At 35.8% G+C, this 27602-nt stretch overlaps 1 protein-coding gene across 1 annotated transcript in view; it reads right to left on the reverse strand.

Moving 5' to 3' along the window:
• Positions 1-27602, reverse strand: part of ATP2B1 (ATPase plasma membrane Ca2+ transporting 1) — a 117275-nt gene that overhangs the window by 20352 nt on the left and 69321 nt on the right. The window contains exons 4-15 of the mRNA XM_025401652.1: positions 26397-26651; positions 26182-26307; positions 22041-22181; positions 19262-19288; positions 18089-18250; positions 15821-16035; positions 13201-13443; positions 11623-11864; positions 8462-8699; positions 2853-3032; positions 2072-2159; positions 1584-1690 (exon numbers count right to left, since the gene is read on the reverse strand). Coding sequence (XP_025257437.1) covers positions 1584-1690; positions 2072-2159; positions 2853-3032; positions 8462-8699; positions 11623-11864; positions 13201-13443; positions 15821-16035; positions 18089-18250; positions 19262-19288; positions 22041-22181; positions 26182-26307; positions 26397-26651 — 2024 coding nt within the window. The remainder of the gene's footprint in view (positions 1-1583; positions 1691-2071; positions 2160-2852; positions 3033-8461; positions 8700-11622; positions 11865-13200; positions 13444-15820; positions 16036-18088; positions 18251-19261; positions 19289-22040; positions 22182-26181; positions 26308-26396; positions 26652-27602) is intronic.

Below are 27602 nucleotides of genomic sequence, written 5' to 3' on the forward strand. Positions count from 1 at the left end.
TTTTTTTTTTTTTTTTTTTTTTTTTTTTTTTTAGTAGAGATGGAGTTTTGCCATGTTGGCCAGGCTGTTCTTGAACTCCTGACCGCTTCAGCCTCCCAAAGTGTTGGGATTACAGGCATGAGCCATCATGGCCAGTCTGTTTTTGAACTAAATTCAGACTTTTCACGTTATCATTTAAAAAGAAAAAAAAAAAAAAAGTGGTAAAACTGGGCCTAAAACCGTAAAGAGCTTAAAAAACACTAACCAACCAGCCAGTGTACTGTGTTTTTGTTTGATTACATTTACCTGTATTTACTTAAAGCCCATTGTCCTTACATTCAAGTTTTGGGAAGAAAGCTTTTTTTATTTTAAAATTCATTTTACATAAATGCCTTTCTGGTCAGCTGTCAGAATGTAAATAGCAATAAAAATCCTGCTAAATGCTCAAGAGCAGCAGTGAGTGATCCTATGTTCCTAAAGGGAACGAGCCTGTTTGCCTAGAGCAAAAGTAAGAGCACTTAATTATTCCATAGACCTCTTCAGCTATGCTTCACATGTCTTCAGAAGCTCCTACCAATGCAGCTGCCAACTATTTAAATTTGGGATGGGGTAGGGTGGGGGATCTTTGGATTCACTGCTTTTGATTGAGGAAAATTTACCCATAATTTCCTTTCCCCATCTCTCTCACTCCTGTTGAAAGGCTGCCACCATGGTAGATCTTCTAAATTTCTATTTTAGCAGCAAAATATCAGGGGGACAAATTATGCAAATAAACATTTGTACACAAAAACAATCTCTCATCTGAAAACCTTAGGGCCAGATTGTGATTCAGAATTCAGTCTCTCATAGTTTGGAAAGATAATGAGACACATAACCTTGTATCTCAATTTTCCCAAAAGAGCTTAGCACCCCATAAAAACCACATTAAAATCTCTACAATGGCTATGAATATTCACACTAAGTAGGACAAATAACAGCCTCACATCAGTTCAGAACAAATTTTGCAATCAAATGAGTCTGCTGCAAAATTTAGGTTAAAAATTTCAGTTTCCTGATAGTTCTGGATCTGAGAATTGTGATTATGAACCAGTATTTTCCAAAAATAAAATGAAACTCAAAGAAAATAAAATACTTAAATTGAGGACTTTGGGGAAAACAGGTAGGCTTTTTTCAGTCAAAAAAGATTACATATAAAATGATGGTATTCAATTACTTTTTAAATAACTGAAGAGTAATTGAGTAGATGAATGGAAAAGTCTCAATTATATTTTTAATTTAAATACAACTGTTCTAAGCCTGTGTCCTGCGTAAAAGGGTTGTTAAAGGTTCAGGTAAGATGACAGACATTAAAAAATTAACAGAATACAAAGTCAACATATAATATTATTAAATTGTTCAAAAGAAACAATCTAGTGAGATTTCATGACATCAAATAAAGCTAATGCATAAACTAATTAGACTTATAAACCAATTTAGGCTTATTAATTATCCCTCAAACTAATCTTGAGGGACAGTGTTTAAAATCCATAGTAATTCAGTCAACAAACAAACAAACAAACCAGTCCGTAAATTACGTTTGGATATTTAAATGAGTAAATTCTTACCATTGCAAATCCAACATCTGCTTTCTTTAGTGCTGGGCCATCATTTGTACCATCACCAGTTACGGCTACAACCTGGCGTTGGTCTGAGACAGTGCTGTCAATTATACCTTAAATACAAGTAAATATTTGTGTTATAAAAACATTACTCTTTAATAAGATGATTCTGAAGAATATCCTGACTATTCGGTTTTATAGACTCAAGGTTAAAAATAAATAATTAAACAAACATAGAAATGGAAATTGCTTAGATGTTGGGTGAGAACCTACTTCAGAAACTAAGGGCATATTCAGAGCAATATCCTGTCTTAAACACTTCAGATAATCACTTAGGAACACAATTTACCTAAGATATCAAAGGAAATGTATTTAGATTTTATTAAAACATGATATCCATTACTCAATCGAATATTTAGTACCTATTACTATTTTAGGAAGCAGAACACATTTCTGTATTAAGAAATTGTGAAATAATTGAAAAATCTACTTACCTTTAACCAGTGTATGCTTATCAGTAGGAGATGATCTTGCAAGTACTCGAAGCTTTGGCCAAATCTTGTCTATCCTCTCTTGCTCAATCTATAAATGTTTTATTAAAGTTAAAATATGCCCAAACATAGTTTCTTAAATCCTAATGAGCTATCTGGCATATTTATCAGTAGCTCTCAAAGTGTGTGGTCCACAGAACAACACCATCAGAAACTCCTGGGAACTTGTTAGAAACATGAATTCTTGGGCATGGACCCAGATCTACCTTAGCGAATACTGTGGGGCAGGCCCAGCAGTCTATGTTTTAATAATTTTGCTAGGTGACTCTGATGCATACTCAGGTTTAAAAGCCATTGTTTTTTATTTATCATTGTAAGACCAAATTTAACCCCCCCCCCCCGCCCCCGCCTATGAAAATAGAACTTCCTTAATTGAGCATAAGAAGTTCAGAGTTTGGGGTCCCCTAAAATATGCTCCATATCAGCCTTTCCAACCCATCTCCCATTACTCCCTTATACATACTGTACTTCTGAAATTGGCCTAGATTCATCGCCACTACTTTCATATAGCATTCATAGCAAGAAATGTTTACTTCCTTTAGGACCAATTTATTACTTCTCTCTTTTATCCCTTAGAACACTAGTATTTTGCTTCCTAAGGTATAGACTGCATTTATTTCATGCATGGTGCCTAACATAGTGCGTATTCAATATGTGTTTGTTGAATTAAATTCCTAATATATTAAACATCTGTCAACCAAAAAAAAAATAAATAAATCTTTACCTCTCCTTTTTCATTTCGTATTCTTCTGTTAAAATCTTTACCTTCTAGGCACAGAAAATCTTCCCCAGGATGTAAAATACCACATTTGGTAGCAATGGCCCGAGCAGTATTAATATTATCACCAGTGACCATTCGCACAGTAATTCCAGCCCTCTGACACTTTTTAATTGCATCTGGCACCTGGTTTACATAAAAAAAAATTACAAAGTTAAATTGGTATTTTTAGAGGGAAAAACATTTCACTGCACACAACTGCATTATTTTATAGTCCCCCAAATGATGACAATGATACAATGACTTCATGATTGATTTCATTTCCAATACTCAATATTTCTTGCACTATTTTCAATAACCTCTTTCCAATTCCACTGCCAGACTTAGCTCAGGCTTCGTTTTCAGTTGTCATCTACTAATTTGTTTGCAGGATTTATTTACAGAAGGCTTTTTAAAGCACGCTTTCCCCCTGGCAACCATTAGGCAATTCTTTTCTGGTTGGTTTTCTACCTTTCTGGTTTTACTACCCAGATTACACCCGAGTAAAATGTTGGTATTCTTTTGTTTAGGGCTAAGGGTGGCTCACAATCTGTATCTTTTAAGTGTTACCTTACCTACTCCCATACCTTCAATTTCCATCTAATTCCATCATATTCTAATGACTTTAGAATCCACATCCTGCCCCTACCTTGCTGTAAGAGGATTCATAGTTCCACCTGAAAAGTGGGTATCGATTCAGGTGTCTAAAAGCAAAACCATGTTTCCTTTACCTATCTAGCAGAAACCTAAGAGTCACCTGTACTTCTTCTTTCAGTTCTCTTATCCTACATCCTTAGAAGCCAGTAAGTCCCGTGGATTCTACCTCAAATTTGCCCTGCATCATGTCTCTGCTGCTTGCTGCCCAACTTACTTCAATGGCTTTTTAATTGGTACCCTGCCAATTAAAGTTTGTTCCCCCTTTAAAACATATGATATACTTGATGGTAGAGTTTATTTTTTTAAACAGAAATACTCCCTTTCTTAAAATACACGATGATTCCTCAGCTGTTATCACAAATCACAAAGTTCTCAGTGTAACAGAATCACTGTTTGTGCCTGTACTACTACAGTTCCTTTCACCTAGAAAATCTTTTCCTGCTTTTCTATAACCAGAAAATCCACACGGATCCTACTGGAGCAGGGGTTGCATATTAAAATGCCTACAGGATCATGGAGGTAACATACACGAAGAAAATATGCTGAAAATGACAAACCCCCAAGACAAATGCCTAATGAAAGAGCTATTTAGCTCCAGCCTATTTCTGCCATGATGGAATGAGAGCCCAATGTTAACAGAACCTGTAATTGCAAAAGGAAGAAACACAGATTTGTGCAAAATCTCTTCATACTTAATGTTTCTAACCTCCCCTCCCCCAACAAAGATAATCTGACTGAAGGCTAACTTTGGACTGCAGTCTACCTGTTTGTGAAGTCTATCCTAAATCCAGTGTAAATCTAACTTATCTGGAGCTTTCTTGGTCTACATAGACAAAACTGCACCTTCATCTTATACATACCTCTATTACAGGTCATCAAGTCATACTATAGTTATTGTTTACCTGAATCTTCAATGAGCTTCTTGAAGGCAGGACCTTTACCTTATCTTTGCATCATCAATACCTAGTATGCCTTTTGTTTATTTAACAAATAAGCACCAGGCATGTGACTGGAGTTTAGTATTTACTGAACTGCTGAATTAAATATCTTTGGGATAATAGCAAGGGGACATTTTCTAAGGGGTGCACATTCCAGACAAGGTACCTTTTTTTTTTTCCCCCAAGATGGGTCTCACTCCGTCACCCAGGATAAAGTGCAGTGGTACAATGCTGATTCACTGCAACCTCTGCCTCCCAGGCTCAAGTGATCCTCCCACCTCAGCCTCCTGAGTAGTTGGGACCACAGGTGCATGCCACCATGCACGGCTAATTTTTTGTATTTTTAGTAGAGATGGGGTTTCACCATGTTGCCCAGGTGAACTCCTGAGCTCAGGCGATCCGTCTGCCTCAGTCTCCCAAAGTAATGGGATTATAGGTGTGAGTCACCATGCCTGGCCCAGGGTACCATGTTTTAAAACATGTATGCAATGTAATTAATTGCAATTTAAATACATATTTATCTATAAGTTTTAAGATTTACATCATAAAAGTTATTTTCCTCTACCCAGTCAACTCTTAGTGATTCAAATAATTGGAGGGCGACATCACATGCATTTACTCAAACTAATATTTACTGAATGCCAGGCACTGTGCTTAGGTCCTAGTGCCAGAGTGATGAGCAAAAGGACAGGGCCTGCTGAAATTATTTTTTCAAAAAAAAAAAAAAATATATATATATATATATTTTACACTAAAAACACTTGTTTTATACATGTATGTATCTCCTGTTATCTCATTTGAGATAAAATCTATCTTAAATTTTTATATCTAAGCAGTCCTTGATTAGGTAGTATCCCAGGATCATCTGGACAGGGAAACAATGAGTAAAAGGGAGAAATTGGTCTCAGGTTAAAACTATGTGGCAAATAATACATAAGAAAGGCACACTAACATTTATTAACTGCCTACTAATCATCAGATGCTTCCAGCTTAAAACTCACAAACTATCTCTACTTTTACATTTAAGAAACTAAAGCAAGGCCAAGTACTTATACATATGCAATAAAAACTGGATTTGTTCTAGACATCTAATTATTCAAGAATCCCTCCACCAGAACTGCACTGTACAAAATAGAGAAACTCAGAGAAAGCTGTTTCATATGACATCGTCTCAATTTAGTATATAAATACCCATCTCATTTTGTGATACTGAGAAACAAGTGCCATTTACATGCTTTAAAAAGATAAAACTCTCCATCAACTGCATGCCAAGAGCATGATAATAGACTGATTTGTCTTCCAAAGAATGAAAGTTGCAGATATTCTGATTTAATGTTAAAGTTTAAACCATAAGTCAATGTATAGAACTTTGAAAAGCCAGGCACAGTGGTGCGTGCCTGTAATTACAGCTATCCAGGAGGCTGAGGTGGGAGGCTGCTTGAGGCCAGGAGTTTGAGACTGCAGTGCACCATGATCTCCTGCCTGTGAAAAGCCACTGTACTACAGCCTGGGCAACATAGGAAGACCTCTTCCTTAAAAAAAACAAAAACAAGACAAAACAAAAAAACAACCTCTGAATGATTCTCCTGTGACCAAATGGCAAATATTACCCACCTGGCTATTTTATAAGCATTTGAAATTACAAAACCCCAAACCAAATTTATCTTCATCTTTCAACAGGCTGCTGTTTCTGATTCTCTTATTACATTGGTAACCCTCTACCAGCCACCAAGTTATACAAGTTAGAGACTGGTTCCATCTCCTTTATAAGACTTCTAATTGTGGCAACCTCTTAGTCATAAAAGCCTTCTTCCCTAGCTACACACTTTCTCTAAAAGATCTTTCGTTTCATCAGTGATTTCTTCAGACTAGCCCACTTTCAGACTCTGAGGTCCAAATGCTTGACATACATTTGGATGTCTCAGACACCTCAACAATGTCAAAAATGGACTATCCAAACCCAATATATTACTTCCTACTGGTTCTATCTCCACTCACTTTGAAATCGTTCCTTTCTTTCCATCTCCTATGCCACAACTGTAGGCCAAGCCATAATCATCTCTTGCCTGGGATCACTGCAATACTCTCATTAACTTCCCTGCTTCTACTCTTCTTCATCTCTAATCCCTGTCTTACACAGTAACCAAAATAGTATTTTAACAACATAAATAATTTCACTTCCCAGCCTGAATTTCAGAAAATTCAGAGCCCTCACAGCCCAGTAAGGCCAGAGATCATCTCGTCTCCCCTTTCTTCTTTACACTTACAGCCACACTGGCCTCCTTTCCACCTTTAAAATAGCTAAATACTTTTCTCACTTTCACTTGCATTTCTCATTTTGCTTGGAATGCTCTCCTTGCAGCTATTTACATGGCAGACCCACTGTGAACCATCAGATTGCATCTCAAATGCTATATCCTCAGAAATTCCTAATGCAGTCTCCCTCCATTACTTTATTTCATTACACTGTGCATATCTTATATATATAGCCCTTTTGCACTAGTAATTGTCTTATTTAATATCATCCCCCCGATATGCCATCCTGCCACCCAGAATATAAGGCCTATGAGAACAGGCACCAAGTCTTATTCCTCCCAAAATTCATTTTCACTTGACACGGTGTCCATGTATCTATCATTCTACCTACTTAGCTGTCTTCTTCCTCTAGAATATACATCTCAAGACTATTCTGGTCACTGCAGTATTTCCAGTTCCTAGAAGAGTGCTACATACTAGGTTTTGAATCAATTAGCTGATAAAGTCACTGAACAACAGTGGTTTCCTGCTAGTGCTGTTATTTATGTTGCTTCTTTGCTCAAGACATACTTAACTGCTCACTCTCTTTCTTGGTTTAGATAATACTTCCTCCTTAAGAATCAGATTAGGTAATTAACCTCTAGGAAGTCTTACCTGACCCCTCCAGTGGTTAATACAGCACAGTAGTCTTTTAAGCACCTGTGTTTTAGACAAAGCTGGTATTTTAACACACTAGGTGTACTAACACTCTATACATTCTCGATTTTTAAAAATCTGCCAAGTAAGAGTAATAGTATGCATACCTCACAAAGTTAGACATTTAAAAAAATTACATGTAAAGCATGTGGCTTAAGTATATGGCACACAGTGAGAACTCAATAAAAAGATGCTATTAGGGTAAGTTGGGAACTCGTGTTCCCTGCTCATATAACATGCTCTGTATATACCCAGCAAGGTACTAATATACTGGGTTGCAATAATCATGTGTTTGGTTCGTTCCACATAAGACAGTAACTTCTTTGAGGCCAGGGATCAGATCTCAAAACTCTTAAGTCTCAAGTACCTTAAGATAGTGCCTGGCACACAGCAGTTGTTCAACAAACTTAAAAAACATGAAAAACCAAATAGCAAAAAAAAAAAAAAAATTAAAGAGTGAAATCAGTCTAGAGCTGCACGCCATCCAATGACAACTACTAGCAAGATATTTTAATTTGAATTAAATAAAATTTTAAAATCCTGTCTTTCAGTTGCACTACCCACTGAAAACTAGACGTCAGTAGTCACACATGGCGAGTGGCTACTGTACTGAACAATATACAGAACATTTCTATTATCACAGAAAGCTCTACTAGACAATGCTAGTCTAGAGACTGAAAACAAATAACTTAATGGCACCTATTATTTAAGATAAATAATAACTGAAAATTCTACCCACTTTAAGGCACTGTGCTAGGTTATGGTGCTATGAACACATAGGATCCCAAAGACAGGCTGTCTTTAAAAACCACAAAAGCTAGCATATGGCACCGTAGGTACTATTATTTCACTTAAAAAGCTAGCATATGGCACCGTAGGTACTATTATTTCACTTATCTTGGGTTCACACAGCAAAAAAAAAAAAATCACAAACACCAAGAATTTTACTAGAAAACTGGTTACAATTAAGGCCTAGGTCCTCTATAGTTACGAGATTCTGCACATGCAGAACACAGAATGTTTCACCACCTCAGGTCTCACAGGATCTTCAATCCCCACAACAGCAATGCATGTAAGGCCGGTGACAATATCATTTTCATTATCCCACTCTGGTTCTGGTTCTCCTGCTGGAAAATCTCTGAATGCAAGACATATGGTTCTCAAGCCTTCTGATGCCATCGGTTCAATCACAGTTTTTACAATATCATCACGGTCCCTTGGTCTGAACACTTTTGCCTCACCATTAGCACTCAAGATTTTGAAACACCTAAAAGGAAATGTTGAATCCAAACATCAATAATTTAAAAAAAATAATGGTTAATGCCATTTAAGTGAACTGGCAGGCCTAGAAATCATGGGATCTGATATCTGGAATTTAGAGAATTACATATAATTCATTTTTATAGACTTAAATTCACTTTTCACCCTCCCCTTTACAAAACAGAACTAATATGTATGGTTCTCATTTGATAGTTCTCCATTTAGCAGTTACTCTAGAACTTCTCTAAACCTTCTCTTTTGGAAATGCAGTGCTTTCAAAGAATCCCTGGGTGGCAAAGGAGAATAAACTATATATACTTCACCATTTTGGTACAGAATCAGACATTAGTTTTAAATAACACCAAAATCACAAATGTGTTCTTCTTTTAAGGTAAAAAGCCAAGTGTAGTCAACCCCTTACCTGAGATGTTGTTTCATCACCTATATTGTTTTAACCATGAAAGAAAAAAAATAACTTATTGTTAAAATAAGCATTCTATCAGAATGAGAGTTAATGCTAAAATAATTATTATTTTCAGTGACACTACTACCTTTTCTTTCATTATATAATGAATAAAAATCACACTATATACCTAAAGTCTGTTTTTCATAACGCCTCTCTATACTCCTCTCCCTTGATGATGCCATCTCCTCCTGCTTCTAGGGAGGTAATTCCCAAATCCGCATCTTCCATTTTGTTTTTCAAAGCTTTCCATCACTGCTGAAAAATTCTACCCAAATGTTTTATCACTACCTAAACCTTAAGGGATGAAAGCCTGGAAGCTGCCTCTTCACTGCCCATGTAATGTGCATCAACATTACCCTAATCATTTTGATGTAAGTCTAAAATTTCACTTTAATACTTATTTTTCCTGATCATCTCTCTACTATTAGCTCCTAAGTCCTATACATTTCCCCTCTGAACAGCCTCCTCAATGTGTCCACTCCTTTTTATTTCTCCTGCTACTACTTCCTTCTGGTTCTTACTTCAAGCTACAAAGCTACAGCTACTGTAACAGCAATAGCCTTTTAACTGATATCTGTCTGTAGCTGATTTTTTTTTCCCTCTAACCCACCTTGTTCCCTAATGCAAGAATTATCTTTAATCACAGCTTTGATGATTCTACTACTTGAAGAAAAAAATACTTCATTTGTATTATCTGGCTTATTTAATTTTAATTGCTCAGCCCAATATTTAAAAAGTCTCCACATCAAAATGCAAATATTACTGTGGGAACACTTGCTGTATGTTTACTGTCCATCAGGCTTCATGCTAGACAGTTGGTATGCATTATTTCATTTAAGTGCCACAGAGTTGGTGGTCATCAACCCCTCTCTCAGACGAGGAAAACGGAAGTAAGGGAAGAATGTGCCCCATATCCCAAAGCTAGTTAGTTGCAGAGGAAGAGTCAATGCATGATCAGTTTTGATGAAAAAAAATTCTCTTCTAAACCATCTATCTACTACCCACAAGCCAGGGATGAAACAAATTTCTAACCTTTTACAATGAAATCAGATAACTGAGTGTACTGGGGCAAGAAGAAAGCTCTATATGGCCTGTGTGCCACAAAAGCCCATCACTATTCACCTGAACTATACAACCAGATATTCCCCTCCCAAATACGACCTGCTGTGGTTTCCCTAACCTCAAAGTTCTCATTTCATACCAAAACCTATCTTAAATGCCCCATCCCTACAGTATGATCTCTCACCCAAAAGCTTTGTACCAATTTATTACATGCCGCCTTCAGTTATTTATTTATATATTTGTCTCTTAAACTAATTGTAAAGTGTTCATTAAGATAATACTGGCTTATAATCCACATGTAAGCAAATTAAAAGTATATTTTAAATATTTACTTTAATATTTTAAATACTGTAATTTCAAATGAGTTCCAATTTTCCCAAATTGCTCTACACCAGTATTTTTTTTAAAACCAGTTCTCTACTTCTTTAATGAAATTAAAGAAACCAAAATAATTTTACCACCTTTAATATCAAATAAACATCAGGAGAAATATATGTGAGCATGTTACAGCAAAATTAAAGCTACTGGTCTGTAAAAGGACAGCAAGAAAGAAAAATTAGTATTCAAAATGACAGGAGTACTTAAATATGACACTGCAGCCGCATAAATATGATAAATCTCATTTTGATATAAATGGGGAATTTTCAAGATCCAGCTTTTATGCTTTGCTATTCTAAAAATTACTCCATAATTCTCGTATCACATTCAGAATCCAGTAACCACAATGAGCGCTGAAGATCTAAACTTGAGGCCAGGTGCAGTGACTCACGTCTGTAATCCCAGCACTTTGGGAGGCCAACACAGGCAGATTACTTGAGGTCAGGAGTTCAAGACCAGCCTGGCCAACATGGTGAAACCCTGACTCTACTAAAAATACAAAACTTAGCCAGGTGTGGTGGGAGGTGCCTGTAATCCCAGTTACTAGGGAGGCTGAGGCAGGAGAATCCCTTGAACCCAGGGGCAGAGGATGAAGTGAGCTGAAATGGCGCCACTGCATTCCAGCCTGGGTGATACAGGGAACCTCCATCTTAAACAAACAAACAAAAAAGAGACATAAACTTAATTTTCTTCCCAGGTTTTTTCAAGATTCTACATATGAAATAACAAGTAAATCAACTTCTAAAAATAAACATCAAACTATACATCATTAAACATACCAGACTGAATGTAATGGGTTTATTTTCCCTATAGTAAAATACTAAGAAATAAGAGAAGCTAGGGTGTGAAAATGGCAGAATAGCAGGGGCAAATATCTGGATACCATAAAATATGCTAAAATGCTCTGAAGTCCTATCAAATGCCTGATGTTCACCAAAAGAAGACAACAACAAAAACAATACAGTAGATATTCCATAAAGCAACTATAGTCAGCAATTTATTCATCTAAGCATTTTACTCTTACTTTTTCAGAATTATCTCAGATGCGCCCTTGCTGAATATTCGGTAACTTCCATCTGAATTTTTCAGAACAGTACTCATGGATTTCCTAACAGAATTGAAGGTGTAGACTTTGTACAGTGCTTCTTCTGGTATTTCATTTCTAACATCCTGATAATCCCGTTTTAAATCCAAAAGAAGTCCCAACAAGGCACATTCAGTTTTATTACCAACGTGACGAGGTAATCCACCCTCTTTCTCTGGGGGCTGTAAGAGAAAAAGGTTTAGTAGCTAGTATCATCTTGTTTCTCTATGAACATTTAATTTATAATGTAAAACAGAATGCGACATTCTAAAATAAAATTACAGAACAATTGTCTAATATCAACATTTTAAAGAAGGACACAGAAAAGTAAGGTAGAAAGGAGCCTGGGGTGAGAATGACATGGATTCTAATCTCAGTCCTGCCAGTTACTAGCTACATGAAATTTGACAATTGCCCAACTGCTGTGGTCCTTGGCTTCAGCATCTGTAAAACAGGAGCACTTATGACCCCAAAATTAAATGATATAGGATGTATAAAGTTTATAGTTGGTTCCTAATACAGAGTGGAACTTAATTTTAATTCCCTTTTCCTGTTTTCACTTAACTTTAGTACTAAATCATTCAAAATTAAATCTACTTTACCAATTTTTATGGATTAAAAGTACATGCATTAAAATATTGTTCTCTTAAATGCAGTGAGAAGCTTTATTTCCTTCACAGTGCCTTCAGAAATACCACCTTACATAATCATCACAATGGGATTAAGGGCCGACGTGATCATCTTTACTCAGTAATTAAAGAAGGTAGCTCAGACTTTCAGCTAGTAAAAGGCAAAGTCAGATCTAGAACCAAGATCCCATAACTTTCCAATGCAATCATCCAATTCATGTATGTTTTCCCTAATGAACAGCATGCAATATTGTTTTTGTTAATGATTTTCATCCATAAATCACTAGAGGAGATTAAGTCAAACATAACATTGTATGCTTTCTGTTACAAATAAGATTTCTAAAACTTGTAAAGTTGAAAATTTTGTTTTATATCGTGGCACATGTCTAGAATTACTTTACTGCATTAGTTCTACAAAGGTCTAAGCACCACCTTTTAGGTAGGAACTACTGAGAAACCAAACAGAGCACATGGCAAGCATATATAAAACATGTTATTTTAAGTTGAAATCAGGCTTCAAAATTTTCTCTAAGTTGAGAGCTGACCTACTATGGTAAGACAGCTTGATCTTTCTCAAAAATGAGTTTAACAAGAATTTAAAATTAAATACATGTTCTGCTTATAAGGGTGGAGAGCTTCTGAACACAGGAAATTCAAAATATAGGAGGAGAAAAACGTTAAGTAAACAATGTTTATGTTGATCAGCAGACCTCACTCCTAACACAAATTTAAAAACCATTATATAAATAAATATATGCCTTTTAAAAACTTAACACAGTTCAGTTTACTTTACATACAGTAATGGTGGGTCTGAAGACTTACATATAGTCCCATCATTATAGATTTAAAAATTAATTTTTATATACATAAATTATTTCAAAAACCTTACCAATATTTTTGATGTATAAGCACAATTCACAGAAATTCCTGTTACAAGATAGGACAAAATATTTGGTGGAATAGCTTCTGGCTCAGGAACCTTTTTATAATGTTTTTCATTTATGTAAGCTTGAACAACTGTCATTCTGTTCATTGTCAAAGTTCCTGTTTTATCTGAACAAATAGCTGTAGCATTTCCCATGGTTTCACAAGCATCCAGATGCCTTACTAAGTTATTATCTTTCATCATTTTCTACATTAAAAAAAAAAAAAAGTTAAGCTGCATATAAAACCAATCACCTCATTACATTAAAATGATTACAAATTGTTTTAAAATTAGAACTAAAACTCCCAGCTTTCTATAAATACAATGTATAAAGTACCAATGTAATACTAAATTTTTTTTTTTTTTTAGCATATTTGACCTATTAAAATAAGCTAAACACAGTGCTAGAGCTTTCTGGGGTTTCAATCATTTTATTGCTGCATAACATAACCTAGTAAGTCAGTTCAGGCACCTGCATCCATAAACAAATAACACTGAATATATGTCTCCAACGGTTTTTGCAAAATGTCCTCACATTACAAGAGCAATGACAATCTGTACAGTGGTACTTATAGTAGTGTAAGAGTATATTAAAGGATTAAGCCTCCCTATTAAGTGGAAAACAAAAGATACTTACATCAGTTCCAAGGAAAAAATGGCTTTTATCAGCTAAAATAAAGACCTTGTGGGTATGTAGTTGCTTGATATTTTTATTATTAATTCTAAAAGAGTTAACATATCAAAACTAGAATGAGTCATTTTTTAGCTATTCTATATGCTGGCAGACTTGGCATTTTCATCCTTAGCAGCAAACTGTGTCTCACTTCTTTCTCTCATTTACAACAGAAAAAATCATTTCTAAAAAACCAACAGTTTTCACAGTAGTTTCACAGGGCATTTAAGCCAAAATACCTTATAATTAGTTCTCAGCACTTAATGTGGAATGGGTTAAAAACTACATGAAGTTATTTTACAAAGTGTTTTCTGTGATGACTAATATGCAAGATACTGCAAAAAAATTGGTTCCTTGAAAAAATATGTGAAAAACAGATGCGCACTTCCTAAATTACTTGTGATTTACATATTAAAGATGAGAAGAATGAAGTTTTGCAGTAAAGAAACCATGTTCAGTTTTGTGAAACACTAACAGAGAATCCATAAAGACTATACCTCTGTGAAAAGAACAGTAATTGGTAACATTAGAGCTAGATAAACATCTAATAAAGGCTTAAAAAAGTAGTTAACTTGTTCTTACTAATTTTATATTCAAAAAACAAATCAATCCTACCAGTATCGTTCTAATCAATTAAAAAATTAGTATCATTAATGACTACTCAAAATGAACTAATGACAGTTTGGTAAAATGACTGTTCTGTGTCCAAAACTTGTATTTACCCCAAATTTTTCAAATTACTTTAAAATATCAAAAAAGGACAAATAGATGACTGATTATACTATATCTTATCACTTTGATACATTTACCAATTTATTTTTTAAATGAAAGTTGTTAAATGCCTGAAAAGAAAATAAACTCAAACAGTAAGCAAAAAACATTCTTATCAAGACAGGTCTAATAATGAAGAGTGGAAAGGTAGAAACAATGACTAATTAATATTGCTCACTGTCAGCAATGTTTCTTAAGGAGAACTAGTAATTAACATTTGAAAATTTACAAAAGCAGCATTCTTCGTTTGGTTATAATTTTTTACCTACAAGATCATTTTGAAAAAAAAAGTTCAAAATTGTCCAAGCTACGTTTAAAAAAAAAAAAAATGCAATCCACCTTTTCCGTAAGATAGAAAATTGATAAAAATAAATTAATAATCTTCAAAAAGATTATTACTTTAAGGTACACAGCAGTAAGCAAAGCCATCAAAGCTCATCTCTTAGTATTCTACTTGGAGAACAAGAAGGACTGAGCTACTGTAAATCAAGTGGTCAGAGGAAGGTGACACTCGAAGGGACCTTATGAATAAAGAAAGAGAGCAGGTTACTCAAAGGAAGGAACAAGTGGGCCCTGAAGTAAGAATACAGTTGAGATGTTTGAAAATCATCAGGAAGACTGGTGAGGTTGGGCCAGAGGAGCAGAGAATGAGCAGAGAGGTAAACAAAGGCCAGATTGGCAGGGCCTTGCAGGCCACGGTAAAGAGTTTGCATTTTACTCTAATTGTCATGAGAACTAACTGAAAGGTTTTACACATGGAAATCAAAATTTTTAAATTTGTTTTTATTTTTAGAAACATGAGCCTAACTCGCTCACCTTAATTTTACAGATGGAAAAGAGGAGGTGACGTGACTTGACAATATAACTATCACGTAGCGAAAATCACGCTAGAACTGTGCCTAGCAGAGTCGTGCTTAGTATTGTGTCAAGGCTGCCCTTATGTGGAATGCACAGGTCTCTTACAGAGACACTCAACTGGTGGGAGGTACAGGGCATCAATGACAACATTTCTAGAGAAAATAGTGTACGTTTATGAAAGTCTTCACTTTCAGAAGCAGAAAAGGAGTAACTAGATAGGCATTTTCTATACCAGCTAAGGGTTTAAACATAACAACGTCTACTGAACAATCTTCTACTTACTTTGACTGAATAAGCCAGTGAGATCGTGACTGCAAGTGGAAGACCTTCTGGCACTGCGACCACTAAAACCGTAACTCCAATAATGAAGAACTTCACAAAGTACTGTATATAAATTGGTGTGCATTCAGCAAGCCATGGTCTTTTCTGAACCCAGAAGGTGTCAATGACAAAATATAATACTAGAATGATAACTGTGATGGCAGACATCAACAGACCTTTCAGAATAGAAATGAAAGAAAAATGTGATTATTTAAAGTTCCAGACACTAACCACTGCCAGATACATATTAACCACTGTAAAGAGTTATAACTTGCTCGATAGTAATGAATTTCTCTGAGAAATTGTTACTTCTTTCTTGCACCTAACTTGTAACTTGACATTGTCCGATTCAATTTTTTGCTTCCAAGTACAGTCTTGTCCCCAGGAGAACTGGGAGAAAAACACTTAGGATTCTTTCCTTAGACTTAATTATATCTTTGGCCTTGTACTGAAACTGAGACAAAAATAATACGCAATGATAAGGAAGTACCCAAAGCTTAGAATAAACTGGTGCTTTACATGTTCAAGAAGCAAGCTCCCTAATGCTTAAAGAGACACTGGTAAAAATCTGATCAATGGGGAGACCTGGAATTAAATACTCAACCCATGTTTTTAAAAAATAACATTATAATAAATAAAATTATATAGTACGAATTATTATTTCTTCAATTTTTTTTGCTCTATCCTTACTGTTTCATTAACTTAGTAAACCAAGAGTTAACCATGTATCTTGTGGGATACTCTGCTTTTTGACGTGTATGAAAAAACAGGGCAGCTGGCTGGGTGCAGTGGCTCATGCCTGTAATCCCAGCACTTTGGGAGGTCGAGGTGGGTGGATCACCTGAGATCAGGAATTCGAGACCAGCCAGCCAAACACGGTGAAATCTCATCTCTACAAAGATACAAAAATTAGCTGGGCATGGTGGTGCATGCCTGTAATACCAGCTACTCCAGCTGAGGCAGGAGGATCGCCTGAACCCGGGAGGCAGAGGTTGCAGTGAGCTGAGATCGTGCCACTGCACTCCAGCCTGGGTGACAGAGCGAGACTCCGTCTCCCACCCCCAACCCCCCCAAAAAGGAGGCAGCTGGGCACAGTAGCTCATGCCCGTAATCCCAAGACTTTGAGAAGCTAAGGTGGGAGGATCACTTGAGCCCAGGCATTTGAGACCAGCCTGGCCAACACGGTGAAACCCCGTCTCTATTAAATTTACAAAAATTAGCCGGGTGTAGTAGCGTGCATCTGTAGTCCCAGCTACTTAGGGGGCGAAGGCAGGAGGATAACCTGAGCCTTGGGATGTCGAGGGTTCAGTGAGCTGTGATCATACCACTGTACTCCAGCCTGGGTGACAGAGTGAGACCGTGTCTCCAAAAAAAAAAAAAAGAAAAAAGAAAAGAAAAAAGAGAAAAGGTTTAAGTCCACATATCTGGTTCTAACATTCCAATCTAATGTCTACTAAGTGGATTTACCACCTCAAATTCACTCTTTTCCCCCAACATTACATGAGTCAGTATTACCACTTGGCTACATATTACAAAGAGCAAATATTTGCTATTAAATAATAAGCATACTGAGGACAGAAGCAAAAACATCACTTTTTCCATCACATTCCTAGAGAGTAGTAAAATGATACAATTTAAGCAATTTTAATAATATATGCTTATTTATCCACACAGTGTTCTTCCAAAAACATACTACTGCTGGAGGTCATGCTGTTTTTAACCTTAGAGCTCTGCTTTTTCCCTTAAAGAATAGCTGTGTTAACAGGTATTTTCTAGTGATGGCAGTAATGTAGTAACTTCAGCCTCACTACAATAACTCCAGTGCAGAACTTTAACATTAGAGACATAACTAAAAATTCTCATAGATAACCAGTAAAAAGATGAGCAAAATGGGTGATGAAATTTTATTAAAATATAATTAGTTCATCTTAACTGAATAATCTCACAGGTTGCCTTTTCTCCACTTCATGCAGAAATTCAGAGATGAGTGCATAGACTTGTAACTGGATAGACTTAGGCACTAATCCTAACCCGACCGCTTATTAGCAAATTTTAAGTACCTATAGTAACTCAAAGGGCCTGGTGCACTGTAGCTAGAAGTGAAAATATTTCAAACTCCCCTTCTATTCACAAAGTAACAATTTCCAGGCTTAAGTGTGTCAAAAGACAATTTGCAAGCAGAAAGCATATTTAAAAATAAAACACTTAATTTTCTTCTCCATATCATACCTGCTTTGCCAATCTGAACAGCCAGTTTTGTAAGTTTTCCTTGTAAAACAGATTTTTCCTTTTTTGGCAAATTTGCTTTCTTTTTATCTTTTTCATCACCATCTCCACCTTCTTCACTCTTCAGTGGCTGCATTTCCATGGCTGCACCATCTTGGGCTTTTGCTACATTTAAGAGCAAACACAACTTCACTATACTTTAAAGGCACATATCATTATTAACATTTTAAAGAAATTTAAAAAATCAGTTTCTTACAGAAACCAGTAAAGGTATAAGCATTCAGCTTTGTGAGTGTGTGTGTGTGTGTGTGTGCACGTGCGCACGTATGTGTCTACACAGAGAAAATAAGACAATAGTGACATTAGGTTGTGAAACTTTGTACCAGATTTGAAAATGTTGTGCTAGGTAATGAGGATGAGGCATGTACGGTCCTTAAACTAAGAACTAAAGAATATTAAATTTCTTTTCCTGTGCGTTATGTTAGGTAACATCTAAACAACATAAATCCCTTCCCTATAATTTATGACCATGACGTAGAGATTATGTATAACCGTATGTATATAGAAATATGCATTATTTATGGACTCTTAAATAAATGCAACATTTATGCTATATATTTTGTTTCTTATGCATTTTTGCTACTAACTATATAATAACCAGTGTTCAAATACTTGAAATACTTAAGTTGAAAGTTACTCTACATAAACTACTGACCTCGTGTGATGGGGCATAGTTAAAACTGTTTCATGCACAAAATTATTAAAAATATTGTACAAAATTACAATCAGACAATGTGTAGAAGGTGTATATGGCAATGTATAGATAAATTTCATGTTTGGAGTTGGGTCTCATCCCCAATATATCTCATTATGTACATGCAAATATTCCAAAATCCAAAAAAAAAAAAATCTGAAATCTGAAACACTTCTGTTCCCAAGCATTTCGGATAAGAGATACTCAACTTGTACCACAAATCATACTTAAAATCTTATTACCATTAACATAGTAGTGATAACATGACTAAGACAACGGCAGGAAGAAAGGTTAATCCAAGCTAACATATATTGTTGATTTTCCCTGCCACATGTATCTTACTTTTGAATAAATATGGTACACAGTAGATCTTTGGATATACTGAAAACAAGCTCACAGTACTTTTGTCTTCCTAAATTTACCTTTGTTGCGATTCTCAATAGCTCCATCTTGTTTCTTATCTGTAGGAACAAAATGGGAATTAAAGCTTTCCAAAAGAAATGAATACAGCCATGCTAAATTATGCAGAAGTAGTTCACATTTCTATAACAGTTGTTACACAATGGTGTGTGTGTCTACAGATTAGAAAACATTTGACTTGTGATGATCTGCTGGGTCAATCACTCCTTAAGTCTCACCTATGGGAGAATACTGCAAAATAATTTAGGGTGTCTATATTTGTTTTATTTTTCCATAAGACTTCACTATTTTATAAGCTGTAACAAACCTAAATATGATACAGAAGGTTTTAAAACCAAATAAAACCCTAAGAAAGCAGAAAAAGGCAGGGGTGGAGAGGGAGGAGGAAGGAATGTTATAAAAAGACAATGGGCAGCCGGGTGTGGTGGCTCACGCCTGTAATCCCAGCACTTTGGGAGGCCGAGGCAGGTGGACCATCTGAGGTCTGGAGTTCAAGACCAGCCTGGTCAACATGGTGAAACTGTCTCTAGTAAAAACAAAAAATTAGCCAGGCATGGTGGCAAGCACCTGTAGTCTCAGCTACTCGGGAGGTTGAGGCGGGAGAGTTGCTTGAACCCAGAAGGCGGAGGTTGCAGTGAGCCAGGATCACGCCATTGCACTCCAGCCTGGGGGATAGAGTGAGACTCCGTCTCAAAAAACAAAAAAGACAACTGGCACACAGGAGACTGTTGATGAGACTGAGGACAAAAATTTTATGTACAAAAGATAGGAAAGGCAACTTAGTAAAACTAGAATACGAATGTACAGAATAAACCAGTGAGACTACCAGGTAAGGTAGCTCTCCAAATCAGCTTATATTTGGAAAAAACAGAAAGATGAGCGTATCTGAAGCCACAAAGTAACGAAGGAAGGGACAGGCCTATTGTCTGGAGTAGGCACTACAATATTAAAAATGACAAAGAGCAGCAGAACCATTCAGTCTATATTCTTCTAGCTTCTTTATCGAGGAGAACTATCTTCAAATGGAAAACATGGAACAAACATGGTCAAGAAGGACTAGAAGCTCAAGACTGATGAGGAGATAGTAAGATAATACCTAGCTACTTTTAATGAGCTCAAGTTTGGAGAGACCAGAGGGCCACAGTCCAGGCCACTGAGGGAACTGAGACAGATTACCCTGGACTGCCTCTGAGTAATCGCCAAGGTAGTCAAGGGAATGGGAGAAGGGCTGGAGGTCCACAGATGAAAAAATGTTGCCCTGTTCTTTTAAAAACAAAACAAAACAAAACAAAACAAAAAAAGGGAGTCAACAAATTAGATGTTAACTTCTGGGGAATGTTCTGGACTGGATTAATAAAACCAGTGTATAAGACTTAGGGGGAAAAGGAGCTTACTGGAAAAGACACTGTGGAATAAAGTGAGGATGCAAACTTCCCTTCAGCGTCCAGTGACTTTCAACTCCTGTGTATTAGGATGGAGCACAGCATAAAAGAGTAGACTCTTGAGCCACAGAAGAGGGTGCGACCTGCCACTTACTAGCACTTTGATCTAGAGCAAATGACATAATCTCCATAAACCTCAGTTTACTCATCAGTAAAAAAAAAAAACAGTCTTTATACAGTTGTGAGGATTAATGAGATAGTGCACGTAAAACACTTAATAAATGGAACCATTATTGTGCTGGTTTTCAAATCGCATTCTACTCAGCCTTAAGAAACCTATGGAAGCACATTGAGAGCTGCTTCAAGGAGGACACAGGAAAAAAACCTAGAATGGGGGGCTTGCCACCTGGATCTGAGTCTAGAACTTTTCACATACATTTTTGTTTCAAATAGAGATTTTATAGCTAATGGCAAAACTCAAAGAACAAAACAAACCACTCAAATATTAAAACCACTGCTGTAGTTATAGCAAACCAGGATTTTAGCCAGGCAGTTATTTTAGAATGTTTCAAAATATTCATGTGAGAAACAACAATATGGGTTTACTATCCTAAATAACATTAAATAAATCTAAGTAGCTAAACCACAGTAAAATGTCAACCTAAAGGGAAGGGGTGATCCTGAGTGGGAAGGAAGGGTGGTACAGCAGACACTTCGAAGCAGGGTGGGGAGGGCTTTTTAAAAGTGGCATGCCCCTAACTATGAGATTCTGAGATGTCTCTTGCGTATAACAGTTTCTTGTAAGATCCTTGTGGATAAATGGTATGATTATCAAGTCTGCTGATAACAGAACACTTGGAGGGACAGGAGATACAATAGATCAAAATTTTAAAAAGATTGTGTTATCTAACGATGGGCTGAATATAACAAGAGAAATGTAAGGTGTCAAAGTGAAGTCCTAGTCTTGTGTTAAAAAACCAAGCACATTAAGTATAGAGTAGAAATGTGAATAGCTGAAGAAGATTAGAAGCTCAGTGAAACCAAAATATAATATGGCTGATAAAGAAAGCTACTGCTAAAGTAGCAAAAAAAAAAATCCGCAAATAGGAAGTGAGAGTTCAATTCATTTTGCTGATCAGATAACAGGAGAGATTCTACACCTAGAGAATAAACGGAAGAATGCCAATGCAAGTATTCAAGTAGATACTGAATTTCTCTGGCCATGTTAAAGAGGACTGATGTATTATCTAAAGGCCCATGCTATTAAGTCTAAAAGAAAAATCTTCTTTTAACTTTTTGTAGAATTTTTCATACCAGAATCTCTTGAAAGAAGGTATTAGTTCTTAGAAATTATTTGCCATATTTCCAAATACCAATTATAGAAAATTGTTATTCTTACTTTTCTTTTCCTTTTTCTTCTCATCTTTCTTCTCTTCCTCTTCACCTCCAGCTCCAAGTAAGGTAAAGATAATTCCAGTTTGAGAATTTACACCTACAGCTGTAACTACCATTCTTCCAGAGCCTTCCATTACATGAGTACCTATAACCAAAAACATAAGTTTGTTTTTAAAAATTCTAATAGATTTCCTTGATACACCAAATTTCAAACTTTGGTAATACTGTTTATAATATCCTCAACATTTAGGAAAAAAAATTTACATATATATATAATTTTTTTTTTTTTTTTTTGAGATAGGGTCTTGGTCTGTCACCCAGGCTGGAGTGCAACAGTGTGAAGATGGCTTACTACAGCCTGGATCTCCTGGGCTGAAGTAACCCTCCCGAGTAGCTGTGACCACAGGTACGTGCCACTACACTCTGCTAATTTTTTTTAAAAAATTTTGTAGAGACAGGGTCTCACTATGTTGCTCAGGCTGGTCTCAAACTCCTGGGCTCAAGCAATCCTCCCGTCTTGGCCACCCAAAATGTTGGGATTACAGATGTGAGCCACCATGTCTGGATCAATAAAATAAACTTAGTAAGACATTAAATAAAACTTGTTTCTTATGCTTAAGGTTTTAACTCTAATCAGTCATATCCAAGTTCAAAGCTCAATCTACTACTCACTTACCATATAATATTAGGTAAATTGTAACAACTCAGTTCCCTGTCTGTACAATTCATAGAAATATAATGAGATTTACATTTCTCATATAAACTTATAAATGTAAAGTGTTTAGCATACTGCCTAGAATTTGTAGGGGTTCAATGAATGCTCATTATTAATTGTAACCTAAGGTATGAGGGACATTTCTCTGAGAAAAACACTGCTTGTATGTATCAATGACAACCAATTTCACATTTCCCACACCCAACTTCACAACCTCTACCTAACACAAGCTTTCATTTCTGCCCACCTTCATAATTGCAATAGCCCCCTACTTAGTCTCTGTGTCTTCCCAGTTCATCCTGAAATCCGTTTTAATCTTCCTAAAATGTGATTTCATCATATACTTCTCATGGCTCAAAAATTTCTGATTCTTCACTGCCTACTGGATTGAGTCCAAAGTCCTCACCTTGAGACCAACCCAGTCTTACAAACTTACTCATCCGCTACTCTAACATAAAATTTCATTACAGAAAACTAGGAATCAGAGATGAGAACATGGACTAAATTCTGACTATGTCCATCAAAACAATTTTGCATGTTGGCAGCCATTATAATTCTAATTTTCTAGAAACTTGCCCAAGGTTATACAACTACTTTTTTTTTTTTTTTTGGTAGAGACAGGGTCTGTGTCACCCAGGCTGGTCTCAATAATTGTCTCCTGTCTCAGTCCCCAAAGTGCTGGAATTACAGGTGCGAGTCACCGTGCTCAGCCTGAAGGTTATACAACTATTAAATGTCAAGGCAAATATTCAGTCCAGTTCTGTCAGAGGATAAAGAGTATATTCTTCTTTAGTTATAATGCTGAGAAGTTTGCTTACAGTTCTCCAACTTGTACATCCACATCTCTATATTTTTCCTGATTCACTAAAAGGCTTCTAATCCCTCTAGTCTAATCTTTTTGTTAGTTTTAAGGAGGCTTTAAAGCAACTTTTTTTTTTTTTTTTTACACTAAAGTCTACTTTACAGTTATCACTGATTTGTATTTTATTTCGTCATTTACAACCTTCTGGAGCATACTGAACGTAGCATCTACCACAATCTTATGTACCAAGTTGATGCTCAAGGAATATTTGCTAAGTACGTTCATAAAATATATGTACTTACTCAAGCATTTAAGAATCTATATTTGGCTATTAATTACTGAGTAACTCACCCAAAATTGTTTTTTAGGCTTCTGCTTTCTTGCTTTTAAAAATCTATATTGATTATTTCACTAGTTATTAGCTTCTTTGCCAGTGAAAGTGCAGGGAAAACAAGAAATACAATTCAAGATAGTGAAACAGTAAGTATTATGCATAACAGACAACTTATTTCTTTTAACAATTCTGGTTTTTTCCAGACTCCAATGTTTTAGGTTCTATTTTGCCTTACCACAGGTAATCAGATGTTGGCAATGAATATGCTCAGGCAAAGTAAACAGTTTTAAGTCTTGGTCATATCCCCACCACTAACTGAATACTGCTTTTAAAAATCTAAACTTAAGAAGCCAAGAACAGCAGTCAGAGATGGCATCATGAGAGTAAATTTAAAAATAAATGCATGTCATGCTTTTTAGTACATTTTTGGAATAGGGAAATAAATGCAGAAAAACTTTCCCACCCATACTGCGATAAGGGACTCTACAAAGTTATTTCAGTCTTTTCTTAAATGTGGGAAATTTAGAGAGTTCTCCTGGTATACTTGGTGTGTCAGGAACCTGAGTCTACACAAAGCTTACCAGTCATCTCCGTTAAAACAGAAAGGATCAAAGTTCAGTTAAAGGAAATCAACCTGAAGAGCTAAGCACTAGGTAAATAAGTGAGATGTACATAAAAGTCCATGCACTATACATAGCAAACAGGAGACTATCTTAATTTGTTACACATTGTGGTCTGGTTAATCTGTGATGGTAAGGTATGATTAGATAGCTTCCCTCTCCTTTGGAAAGGTTATAGATTTTATTTGGTTAATATTAACTACAACTTCTTAGAAGCACAGCAAGGTAAGTAGAATGAGTTAATACATTATACTTACATATCCAAGTTCTTTCTGGCTATTTGGTATAAATTACTAGCACACCAATACAAAGAAAAATCCAAACAGGGTGTGAATGTTCTAAGTGGCACAGGATACTGAAAGTATACACATCTCAAGATTTTTTTTTTTTTTGATGAAACGTAAGTCTGTATTAGAATTGGAACTTTTATCCTATTTATAATGGTGTTTATAAGTGTAATTACTCTGATTTTTTTGCAATAAGACTTTCCAGCCAATATAAATGTGTCTGGTTCTTCGCAATAGGCTTCTTTTGGTATGCATTTATAAATCTTAAAAAGTTATGGTTAAACTTAGGTTTTGCTTCAAAGTTGTGATTCTAACTTAATTGACCCTTGAGGATATCACAGGTTTGACTCTGGTTTCAGCAGCAATCATCTGACAATGTATAAAATGTTGACAATCTATCAACATCTGATAATGACAGAAGACTTCATGTAGAAGGCTACATTTGGCTTTCCCCAAACTGTAGTATAAATTCAATCTAACAAGTACAGTTCTGATCGACAATTTCATAAATTCCATATAGAATACTGAGAAATTAAGAACAGGAATCTTAGAACCTAAAAGTTAAAAGAATTAATATGATTTGGGGGTCAATTTGTGATATTATAGCTTTCTCTCATTCAGTGTTTTGCAAGCGAACTTGTAATTTTTCCCACCACCCTTCCACTTCATATTTACTTAGTTCAACTTAGTTCAAGCTGTAACAATGAGGTTATTACAAGAGCCTGCCATGCTATCACCCTCCATTTCAAACAGTATCCTCACCTACCCTTCCCTTTTCCAATCCTAGAACATATCTCAACCATTTGCAAATTCAATTCTGACTAGATGGAGGTGTGACTGCTAGACCTACTGTTGGTTAGTCATATAATACTAAATAGTTTATATCTCAAACTCATTCTTCAGCAGTTAGATGAAGGAGTTGGATTACGTAAACTTTAAGGATTTTACTAGTTCTTAAGAAAAAAAATCTGTCCTTTGTAGAGCATCACAGAGAATTCATTAATTTGCTTTAAACATATAATCATTCTTTAATTTTATACTTCAATAGGCATTAAAAATAGTCATGATACAGAATAACACACCAACTCAATAGATATCAATAGGCCTATATTGCAGTTTTATCATTGCACTAGCATGAATACTGAATCTCAAATCTCTTGATTTTTTGGACTCTAGTCCCTCATTTGCAAAATATACCTCTGCATTCAAAGATTTCTAATGTTTTTGTCAGCTTACCAAAAAAAGTCTAAAGGATTACAACGGTAGAAGGTAGCATAAAATACAGATTCCTCTTTATATTATTGACTCTTAGGGAAATGGTGTTTGCTGACAATGGTATATAGTTGCGAAAGAGGAAAGTGTTCAAAGATATAAAAGAAATTTTTACCTGATAGAAGTAAGGGATCCTTATCTAAAGACTTTTTAACATGATCTGATTCACCAGTCAATGAGCTTTCATCAATTTTAAGATCGTTGCCTTGAATAAGTATGCCGTCAGCTGGAAGAAGATCACCTAAAATAAAAAGTAATAATATACTAAACTATAAACAAGATTACAGTAATTTTATGTTTAGTGTCAGATGTATTGCTCATTTTACTTACCATATTTCACTTGAGCAATATCTCCAACAGTAATGTCAGCTACAGGTATTTGAATGACCTGACCACCCCTGATGACAGTGAACTTCTGTTCTTGTTCAATTCGGCTCTGCAAACCTCTAAACTGTTTTTCCTTACTCCAGTCATTGAAAGCTGTTACCAACACCACACACACTACAGACAAGAGGATTGCCGCTCCTTCAATCCAACCAGTTTCACCTTCACCTTCTTCCTCCCCAACAGAAACTTCTCCACAAACTATTTGGAAAGAAAGAAAATGCTTATCAAAAAGATTCTGAATTGATGACAACATACATATAATAACTCTAAATCATATTTTTGTGTTATGTTTATCAATTTTACTTATAGCAATAAATACTTTATTAAATTCAAAGCATTCCGTAAGAACTCTATGTCACTTTCAAGTTCCCTGCTTCTGAGATTCTCAATCTCAGGAGAGGGAGGCAGTCTAGGTAGGTTACTAGTTAAGAGTAAGGACACTGAAGGAGATGAAATATCAGTCCTAAGGCAAGTTACTTATCTTTGAGACTTGGTTTCTTCATCGTCAAATTATGATACCACCAGCTATTCCAGAGTTATTGTGAGGATTAAATGTGAGGATACCGGTAAAGTAGGTACAGCAGTGGCTAAGGCTTTCTTCACACTCAACCAAGGGCTAGCCATATTATCTATATCACATGAAAAGTTAGTATTATGTGAAACCCAAGAATCATGCTTATTTACTATGTCATTTTTACTGAACTGTGATCAAAGCTTGGCTTTTATAACATGAAAAGTTAAACAAAGTGCTACTTGTTATTCCAACCATTTGAGCACATGCTAGGTGCCAGACACTATTTTAGGAGCTAGAAATACAGTAATGAATAAGATACACAAGCTCTCTCTCCTCATGGAATCCATACTCAGACTGGGGACGGTGTATGAAGAATTCAGGTAACAATACACAAATAAATAATTTACACAAATAATTTTACGTATCAACAAGTGCCATGAAGAAAAACATAGTGATGTGCTATTAAATAAGAAAGAGGGATAACTGAGGTTCAGTGAACAGAGAAGACCCCTTTGAGGTATCCATGACATGTGAACTACAAACCAAATGCTCGTAGAGAACCAGCCATATAAATCTAAGAAAGAAAGAAAAAAAAATCCAGAGAGAGATTAAAGTCAGTACAAACGGCAGAAAAG

This window comes from Theropithecus gelada, chromosome 11, assembly GCF_003255815.1.
Source record: "Theropithecus gelada isolate Dixy chromosome 11, Tgel_1.0, whole genome shotgun sequence".
NCBI classification, from domain to species: domain Eukaryota; kingdom Metazoa; phylum Chordata; class Mammalia; order Primates; family Cercopithecidae; genus Theropithecus; species Theropithecus gelada.